The 10,665-nt window shown below is 39.1% G+C and overlaps 1 protein-coding gene across 3 annotated transcripts; it reads right to left on the bottom strand.

Annotated features, from left to right (window-relative positions):
• Positions 1-3,298: 3,298 nt before the first annotated feature.
• Positions 3,299-10,465, bottom strand: LOC147689884 (uncharacterized). 3 transcript variants are annotated; one of them, XM_086937382.1, is made up of 4 exons: positions 10,443-10,465; positions 8,609-8,664; positions 6,185-6,201; positions 3,299-4,124 (listed from the first exon to the last, which is right to left on the bottom strand). In XM_086937382.1, the coding sequence occupies exons 2-4, from the start codon at positions 8,616-8,618 to the stop codon at positions 3,513-3,515; spliced, it is 639 nt and encodes a 212-aa protein (XP_086793508.1). In that variant the 5' UTR covers positions 8,619-8,664; positions 10,443-10,465; the 3' UTR covers positions 3,299-3,512. The 3 variants fall into 3 exon arrangements, with proteins under 3 accessions (XP_086793508.1, XP_086793509.1, XP_086793510.1); XM_086937383.1 differs by having other exon boundaries at positions 10,345-10,444; XM_086937384.1 differs by lacking the exon at positions 10,443-10,465 and having other exon boundaries at positions 3,299-3,802; positions 3,839-4,124.
• Positions 10,466-10,665: the final 200 nt, after the last annotated feature.

The raw sequence follows: 10,665 nt of genomic DNA, 5'->3' as shown, positions 1-10,665 counted from the left end.
TTAAAATTCTCTATACTATGAAACAGGAATAGGTCCCCTAGTTTAGGACTTTATTGAGCCAATGATCGTCCCTATTTTCAAAAGGAGAAATAAGGGAGAGCCCTGTTGCTATCAACTTATCTATTTGTTAGATAGTTCATTGAAGATCCTAGGCAGAGTCATTTTAGCAAAACTTGAAAAATGGGCAGTGGAAATGTGCGGCCTTTTCGATGTTTAATTTGGTTTCTGCCCAGGCCTAGGAACAGTAGAGCAGACATTAAATGTATCACTTATCGTCCAAAACTATGCAAAAAAAGTATGTGTCCACCACGCTTTTATAAACTTAACCTATACCTTCGACACAGTGGTTGATCTAAACTATGGGATATTATGACACAATTAGGGGTTGGCGTTTCAATGATAACATTGCTCCGCAGGCTCCATGCGCACACAGTAGCAAAAGTCCGACATAGTAAGGAAGGCGGTCTGACAGAAGAATTTCCATCTGTCATGGGGGTAAGCAAGGTTGTGTTTTAGCTCCTTTTTTTTCTTTTATATATCAATGACCTAGAGGACCATTTTTTCAGTACTAGAAAAGTCTTACCAAAAATTAATTTGTGCCAAGTCCCTGTACTACCTTAAGCAGATAATGCAGTCCTCATAGTAAGAAAAACCAATGGCATTAAAACCCACTGAACACTTTTCAGTTTTTGCCAATTTGGCTCTTAAGACAAATAGAACAAATTCGTTTAAAATGAATATGGCCAAAAACTTGCTAAAACAACGAAGTTTGTCCTGGGTCGGTCAGAGTTCGTAAATGTTTTCCATTTTTTCTTATTTAGGTGTGCCTATTGACATCGATTTTAATTGGAACTTTTTAGTGAGCATCAGAGTTTCACAATTTCAAAGTTCTGTTGAATCTATCTTTAGAGTTTCTAAAAATCTGGGTCATAAACCAAGGAAAGAGCTGCTTTGTTTTTTTAAGAGTGTTTACCCTTTGCTACTTTCGGTGCCACCAGTAACTCCCATGAAATTGCTGAGAATAAGAAATAAGAAGGTTATTGGCAGTTCCTCAAGCTACTTCAACATTGTTTTGCTGTAAATAAATTGGGCTTGGGTATGGCTCAGAATCTGGAATAACCCTGAAGCACACTTCTGTAGATCAGTTTTGGCCGACTGCATAGCCTGGAGAAGGCCCTAGATGTACTGTGGATGCTCTGACAACTTTAAGGATTCCAGAATTTTGCTAGTCCAGATGTCCTTACTGCCTTATCACCGTGTGGAGCAAAAGAGCTTCATTCACTGTATTTGCAAATAACCACAAATTCTTGCTGCCTGGATTCCGGCTTAAAACTGTACATTTTCTGGTGGCCTTCCATCACTATCTCCCCGCCCGTGTTATGATCTTTAATTTCTGAGCACAAAGCATGTTGTATCATTCTGCACTCTATATGCTGCACAGAAGAGGTAGTTTCTCCGCCCAGTTTTACTAGCGTCAGGCATTAGGTCTAATGACTTGGCCCGCGCCTATTTGCAAAGCTTGGGAAGCGAGGAGGTTACACATGCTGTATCGCATTATATTTTAACTGCTCTGCAGACTTGGAGTAAATACTGTGGTCAGAGGTTCTCTGTTTTTTTTAATGTATCTGTTTATGTTTCTCTTTTAACTATGTTATGTATGGTACTGTAGTTGATGCCAACTTGTATGGCTTCTTTGAATCGAATAAAGTATTTATGACTGACTGACTTCAGTGACCATTTAGCTGCCAAATGTGAACAGTTCACCTTAGAAACCACTTTGCCAGCTGAATAAAGACATGAACATTAGTTTTCCAAATGTATAACAAAACTCACAATACTTCACTTGTTATTTAGCCTTCTGTCTGATGAAGTTAAAAGCATCTTAGGTAAATGTAAACCATATGCCACCCCCTGTCGGTGTTAATTCAGGATTTAAAGTTTCTCCTCCCCTATGGATGGGATGAATCCTAGATCCTTGGCTATGGCCTGCTTTGGAGAAGCTGGACTGCCCTTGTTAGAGAGGAGCATTCACTCATCTTGCAGACTAGACGTAGGCCCAGCTGATTGAGACCTGAATGGTAAATGGTAGAAAATGTCATGTCAAAGCTGTCCAGGATCAATATAAACCTGCATCCCTATGGACTAAGACTAATCATGATGTATCTCTGAAACATCTACACCATGAGAACTTCGATTATGTGTCTGAGATGATAAACGAGTGTGTCGGTGAGCCTGCACTACCACCTCAACTTGCTGTCTGGACACCTGACATACTTACTGGCTACTATTGTGCTTGGTTTCATTTACTTGACATTTCCAACATTAATTGCAGACCTCTTTAGTTGATTGTATTTTGTGATTAACTGTGCTGCGTTTTCTGTGACTTTCAGGTCCACTGTCATCTTTTTGAGTCACTCTTCTCAACTCCTTCAAAGAAATGTGCATAATTGAAGTACCACTGCTTTGAAAGGAGGAAGTACGGAACGACCTGCAGCAGAAAACTGCAGCTAAAGCAGCGATAATGGGCTTGATAATGTCCCCTTGGGAATTCCAATAGAAGCCCATGTTCTGGTGTGAACATGGGCTTCCATTGGAATTCCCAAGGCCATATAATCAAGCCCATTATCGCCGCTTTAGCGGCAGTTTCCTGCTGCTAAAGCAGCGATAATTTTTACGCCTTTCTTGATAATATGCCCCATAGTGAGAAATACACTAGGCAGATGGATCTTTCACTCTCTCATTCTCTCTGCTTTTCTTGCTGTTCAACTTTCCCCCCTTTTTGATCTTTTCTTGGCATTTCTGCATCTCTTTCCTTACATCCACTATTTGTATCCTGCTACATTAATCCCATCTTATCACAAGCTTCCTCCTGAACATATTACATCACACAATAGAGAGCCGTGTGTAGAAATTAAGGAGGTTACCTCAAGACATAGAAAGAAGGCCACCATGATCTATGCATTTAAGCTTATACCTAAATCTAGTGATGAGAGCGAGGAAGCTGCATAACTACATTTCTCTCAAGTTCAAATCATTGACTTCCCAATTGATTAAACACAACCACTGTGTGGATGAAAATCATCAGTGTGGATGTGGTTTTGATAAGTCCTAGTTCTCCAGACTCTTGAAAGGGAGTTAAGTCCATCCTGAAAAATAATACCTCTCAATAGTGTGCAATATGTTCCAGGAGCTTACAATGCATTTTGTTTCTCTAGTTTTCTACATAATTGAAGAACAATTGGTTTTACAAATCAATTAACATTTATTTTTTTGCACGGAATGCACTGGGCAAGTGATAATTGATTCATACATTTATTTTAGTATTCACTGCAACTGTATACATTTTAAACATGTCAAATCCGAATATCTACATAGAGCTTGATTGCGTAGTTTTAAAGCTCTTTAATTGAAGAGATGTTAGTTGAATCAGATGCTGTAGAACATGTCTTAGTAGACGAAGGCTTTAATTTGCAGTATTCCACGTCGCGTTCCCTTAAAACAAACTGTCTGAGTTACTTTCCCTGCTTTTGTCCTTTGTCTTTACCCTGGCACTTTCCATCATATCCCTGTCCTTGGCTATCTTCATGACCCTGTAGTTGTTTTCCATATTCTTGACCCTTTTGCTTGTCCTCTGCTTGGCCCTTTCCTTGTTTTTCTCCAAAGCTTTGCCACGGGTCTTGTGCTTTGCTGCCTCCTACTTGTTTTTCTTCAGCTTTTCCCTGGCCATATCCCTGGTCTTTTCCCTGATCTTTTCCTTGGTCCTTCCCCAGGTCTTTTCCTAAATCTTTACCGTAACCATATGTCTGGTCTTTTGGCTGGTCTTTTCCCTGACCATATCCCTGGTCTTTTGGCTGGTCTTTTCCCTGACCATATCCCTGGCCTTTTCCCTGGTCCTGTGCTTCACCTTTTCCCTGTGCTACTCCGAAGCATGTCCCCTGAGCTCCTTGTTTCCCATAGTCTTGGCCATAACCTTGGCCTGCTTCTTGGTCTTTTCCCTTGCCAGGACTGATTCCTTGTCCTTGCTGCTGGCCATAGCCTTTGTCCTGTGGTTTGTCTTGTGCTTGGTCTTGCTTTTGTCCGTATTGGTCTTTTTGAACTCCGCATGTTCCTTCACTTTCCTTTCCCTAATGAGAAAAGTAAGAAAACAAGATGGAGAGATGGTCAGTAGTTGGTTTATTAAAATTGATCAAAATCTGTTTCATGTTAAGCACAGTTATTTAACAAACAAAAGGATCTACATAACACAAGCACAATACACACAATCAACACACTTATCAGGTAATCAGTGAAGCAAACAATGACATGCACAATACTGAACCTATGAAGAACAAGGATATCTGTCTCATTTGAACCACAGAAATTTCTGTACATTTCAGCAGTTCCAGTGCAACGATTCTCAGATCCTTAGTCAAAGTTATATTTCTCCATTTTGGGCTCCCTTTCCTGCAGCAAAAGGGCTATCTGTGAAACCTGATACCCTCATGTGGCATCTTATGGTGGCAAAGTAAAGCAGCTGCCTCCATTGATCCTAATGCAGCACTGGTCCTGGATTTGGGAAGGGTAACAGCAGGTGAGATAATACCATTGTTATACATCTACATGAAGCGTATTATAACACTTAAATTACATGAAATGTTTAGCTATTTTGTTTCCATGCTTTTTTAAATTTCATATTCCCATAATCAGGCTACACCGTTTTTAATAAGCAACCGTTTTCCAAGCTTTATAACACCAAACATTTTGCCATTGACGGATAATTGATGATATTGTCAATGACATCCGAAATCAAGTGTGCCAACGGAGATCTCAGCAGATCATATATGAATGTTGTGACCACAACTCTACTCCTGTTTTGCTCACATGGCTGCAGTAGAGAGAAGTCACATTTCGCCATTTGCTCTAACAATACTTATTAAATGAGAGAAAGGAGCTGTAACTGGTTGCCGCTTCTCTCTGCTATTTTTATTTCTAGTTTATCTGGAAACAAAGTATGATTGAGTTTCAATTTATGTATCTCTATTGGAAGAATATTGTGAATTCTACTTAAAACGACTAAAGGTGCAAAGCGTGAGAGGTATTAAAATACACAAAATAGGTTGTCTACTATGTTGAGGATCGTTTACTCATTAAGACACAAGTAAACTTGTGATTTTTTGGGAATTCACTAAGGTTTTTCGAATACATATGTAGAGCATTGGCAGGCCGAGGCTCACAGAAGTACTGGTAGAAGAATTTTGTGATTTCTTGTTTATGAACACGAGAAAGCAGTTAATTCAAGACCCTCACATAATAGCAGGCAGGAGGACCTTGACATTTTACAGTCATACATAAATGAATGTTTGTATTCGTTGTATGGGCTTTTGCTCAATATCACCAAAAAAATTGGTAAGCTGCACATTGAATAAAAATGAGTAGGCATTTATATTTCAAAACCTAACATGCAAATTATGTAGAAAGATTTGATTGATTTGCTTCTGACGGTTAACAGTTGGCAGTATCAAACATCCAGTGGGAAATCATTTTAAACTAATGAAATGATTTCAACTTTGAAATTAATAGTTTAGGGTTGAAAACATAAAAAATTGATAATTAAAAAAAAATTGTTACAATTATCTTATTTTTGTAAAAGAAAGTTCAACTTAATTTTTAAACATGTATTAATTTTTGTAATTACATTATTTAAACATAATGTTAGTTAAATGTTTTAAATATTAAATAAAAATATAAATGTTGGGTAAGATAGATGGTATTATTTTGTTGAAAAAATATTTATAAAATGATGATGTATTAATATATTTAAATTATTTGCCAAAAGTGTATTTGGATGAGCTATTGTGCTGTAATATTTTGTTTTCGTTATAAATAATTTTCAACTCAACTATTTTACATTTGTAGTTTGCATTAAAAGATTTTTATCATCTTTTTTAAATTGATAATAATTTTCCCCTTCCTTTCCTCAGGATGATCTCGGCCCGGTGGCAAAGAGCTCAAACTATACATAGAAAGTTATTAGTAGACTGTGCACCTGCAAATTGAGTTTTAGATGTCTCCACTCTCTGGTTTCAGGATGTGGAGACATTCAAGTCTACACTTAGGTGTAAGTCTGCAGTTGGAATTTTCATATAATTAACTTCTGCCAACAAATTTGCACCATCTTAGAAAGTATACTAAAAAAATGTCTTACCTGCTTCTGCTTTTGTGCTGTAAATGAAAAAGACAATGGCGAACTGAATTAATATATGAAGTGAGGAAGAAAAATCACATTTTTGCAACATGTATACTTAATGCAGATTTTTTTCCTGCTATTTGACAGTAGTACAACTACTGGTTTGATGATAAAATGTTTCTATTGATCTGTTTAATTTTTTATCAAAAAACGGAAATATATTTTGGGGTAGAGATTCAGCAAGACACGGAAAATTAATATGCGTAAAGTTTAGCAAATATGTTTTTTTTTACACCTGTAAAATGTTTTCCATAGGAATACATTATTTAACCTACACCAACTTGAAACATGGGGGTTGTGGATTCTCTTGAAGTTTTCACACTTCGTTATCCATATAGACATATGGATAGTGTGGTATAGTTATTGCAAATGTTTGTGAATGTCCACAAAGCAGAGCCTCTATAAATGTTGGACTCATTTTCATGGCCACTGCGCCTGACATTCCTATAGGGACACATGTGCACCTCCTCCCCTATATATCCACTATTATTCTGGCCTTTGTGAATCACTTTTGGATTTTCCCTACAATCTTGTACTTTTCTATGAATAAATGTGACTTTCTAGTGAAAGTTTGTGTAATCAGGTCATTTACATGCGTTTTCCCTTGTTAGAACATTTTGGATCTTTTTTGTTTATATTTAAATTATTTAGAAATAAATAGAGAGTCCACGAGCTGCGAGGGAGTAGGTGAGAACGGGTGGACAAGAAGCAGGCACAAAAACAGAAGATAAATAGTATGGACCATCTTCACACCACGCAATGAAACCTCTAAAATGTGTCTTTTAGGAATAGAGAGTGCATCTGTCCCTGTTCTTCAACAGAACACTCGGCAAGAAGATGTAGGGCGGGGGTGGGATCAGGTTTTGAAGTATTTTAATAGATTAATTAAAGCAGGAAGACATTTTCAAAAAATGAGCATGGAATCTTACCACATGTTAAATTGTACTCCATTGCTAATGGATGCCGGGAGTCTGGGAGAAATATTTGTTTATACCAATGACTTTTAACATAAAGGCTGACTCATGTCATATTTGTGGGCTAGCCACGGACTATGTCAGCAGGCGTATTTATGTTAATTTAATGTTGTGTAATGTGTTATGTGTTGATGCTGTATTTCTGAAACACAGGTGCTGTGCACTGCTGATTTACGCCTTTTCATAATTGTGAGCTGTGGTTGCGCTATATAAACACCCTTAAATAAATAAATACATCTTTGAGCCAGAGCTACATTAGGCACTGATGGGAAATTATCAGTATTCTATTTCATGATATGTGTCAGATGGATATGTCATTACATCAAATTAACACATTTTTGAGAAGCTGACTTGCTACTGTCTCTTTTATTAGGTCGGAACTTATCTTTCGGCAACAAGGCAAACATCTCCTTCCACCCTTCTCTATGGATTTTAAACATATTGTGAAGTTTTTTCTAACTAAAGTCTTTTCGAGATGCCTTTGTGTATGGGAAGCTGATAAAGATGGCACTGGATTGGAACAATACTCCCCTGTCTGCTTGATGCTGAGAGTGTTGTGACATCAGAAAGGAGCTGCCCTCCGTGTGCTGCCTCTAGTCCCTTCAGGAAGTGTGCTACAATCAGACATTATGCAAACATGATCAGTTTATTACAGAGGTACCTGCAGCTACTGTATCTTAGTTCTACTGAGTCCCCGGGAGAATACTACATAGGCATTTGCGGAATGGGGCTAAGAGGCTGATGCTTTGTCATTGAATAAGAAACACTTTCTTGGGAGCATGATGATAATTCATGGTGCACCAGTACTAATCCTACAGGCTAGAAAGAGCCTCGTTAGTAGGCCAATCCACTCTCCAGTCGCTTTGTGGATTATACCACTAACTTTGACACTGGCATTTGTTGTATCAAAATGGGAAAAAAATGATTGGATTGGGGGCCTAGAGATAATTGCTGGTGATACTGAGTGAATTACATCATAGTGCATGATGCCAGAATCACATAATGCATACTGAACTGCGTTCACAGATGCAATGTGATAGGCCATTGGCCAAAATGTACCTTTGCCCACCGGTTATTCAGTTTACATATTTGCAACTTGATTTTTTAATTGTCTAAGGCAAAAAGATTTCCAACAAAATGTTGATCCTTTCTGTAGGTCACAGTGCTTAAGCAGGTGGCATACTGTGCCATTGGATTTACACAGCGTGGCTTGACGTCTTTGATTGTTCCCGCACTTTTTATGATCTGATATTCTAAATGTATCTACTTTGCATTGGTTTAATATGGTGTGTCACTGGTTTGTACTGATATGATTTATTTATATGTATAATAAACTATTAATAACATTCAAGTAAATAAAGTTTGAGATTGTCATGAAAGGAAGATATTAAGAGCAAGAATCACTTACAGTGGTCCATGGCTTCGGAGGGTGTGGTCTGAGGTCCTCAAAGAAGAAACAAAGGTCTGTGAAGAAAACAAAAGTCCATCAGAGAAAGTAAACAAAGGAACAGGAAACTTGATCTTTACACTAAGACGATTTTTTATGACTAATAACTTAAACCTAAATGCAGCATAGGGGGTGTGGGCTCTAGGATAACTGCTCGGAGTCGTGAAACAGACAGTGCCGCAGCAGCAGAGAACAGATAAGATTTAAATGGAATTGACTTCATCGCATTTGATTTTTTTTTTAAAGCAGAAAGCAAGACAAATGAGTGTTTCGCTTTTCTATTTAAGAGGCAGGTCACTTGCTAGAGAGAGATGTTTAGATTCGTTCATTTTTCCGGATCTGAGGTTGGACCATGCACAGAGAGCAGATCCTAGTGAGGGATCTCCCTGCCGCCCATGCAATACACCAGAGGAAGGCATCACCGGCTGCAGACTTTCAAGGTCGTGGCCCTCCCTCGTCTGCGTCAATGCTCCTTTCATGAACGATGCTGTGTTAATCGTCAGTGCTCTGCACAGTATTATTTAGTCTGAAAATGACTACTGCTTCTTCAGTGGTACTTTTGGGGAAAGGTTCAGTGCAATGATTGACGTTTATAAACGTTGAGAGGAATTTCAGTTTAGTGGCTGAATCATCAGCTCAAAAACCAGGAAACCAGAATTCTCATTCCAGAAAGCCATCTTAATAGGAATGTGTGAACACGAGCAGTCACTGTATCTGACACCTTGTCTTCCTGTATCTCAGAACAAGTGCCGAACTACTTCTACTAGGCTCCATACAGCAGACCAGTCCAAGGGCATAAAGAAACTTGAAGGGGGAGGGGGGCAGCAAAATACATGGAGGATGGTGCCCCGACCCAGGCAGGAGCTCTCTCAGGCCAGGGTCCCACCGCCTCACAGAATGCGAGAGGGGGCCCTGGAGCCCCCCTCCCCCTTGCACGGCCTGGGCTAATGTGACACCACTGAACATGTCTGGAGCGCATGAAGACAGAAAGAGAGCCTGGAGCTAGGGGCTAGAGCACATTCAGGAGTTTGCAGAGTCAGAAGTTTCCGGAAGTCCGATGGTGATGTTACTAGGATCCCACTCAGAAACCATCTGCCGGCCAAAGGACAGAACTATCCTGAGTATGGAGATGTTAGCTAATGAGATGGACAACAAGGAAAGACTATTTCAGAAATGTTGGGGACCCGTACTTGGGTGTTTGGCAAAGGGCTGCAGTGGTGGAGCATGTCAGAGGAGATGAAGCCCTTAGATTGATAGAAGGCAAGATGCAACAAGCCGCTCCCCCTAGAAGGGAGGGTGGTTTAGGACTGAGCACCCCAGGGTTTATTAATGAAGTGAAATATGCGATAAACAAAATCACAATATTTGCATAATAAATTACCGCGGACGCAATCTGAGTGCATCTTTTTTCAAATCAATAGAATAAAAAAAGCAAGAAAAGCAATTGAACAGTAAAGAGAGCCTCTAAGGATTAACCTAAAAGCGTGTTTGCCCACAGTGACATTTTTTTTACTTCTGTCTCAACGAAACGTATTTTCATGAACAAATAGTGTTGAATAGTTTCCCTAGCGACACGCATTTTGTTTTAGTTCATAGACAAAGCTCAGCTTACAAAAATTAACTTAAAAAATAGTTTGCACTGGTGAATTGGAAACATGCTAATGCGCACTTCTTAAACGCTTCAGTAATAGACACACCTGTACAAGTATCAAGAACAATTGCATCAAGACATTGAAACGCGCAGCGTGATCAGACATGCACCCACAGAAACCACCTCCCCAAGCACCTCTCTTACCCGAATGGATGGTCAGTCGAGAATCTGAGACTAGTACAGAATGAGTGGTATTTATATACAGTGCTTGCTTGGCGCTGGCCGCTCATTGGACGAGACCTCGCCCTATCAAAGGTGTGTTAGGGAGGACCAGTTTGAATCACAGAGTAACTTAATGCAGTCAGGTGGTGGCACATCACATCAGTATGAGCTAGATATACATATTTATTCATATTAGTCAAACGAA

This window comes from Lissotriton vulgaris, chromosome 9 (assembly GCF_964263255.1).
Source record: "Lissotriton vulgaris chromosome 9, aLisVul1.2, whole genome shotgun sequence".
NCBI classification, from domain to species: domain Eukaryota; kingdom Metazoa; phylum Chordata; class Amphibia; order Caudata; family Salamandridae; genus Lissotriton; species Lissotriton vulgaris.
The sequence above is the reverse complement of the archived record's forward strand: the minus strand, read 5'-3'. Positions and strand labels throughout refer to the sequence as shown.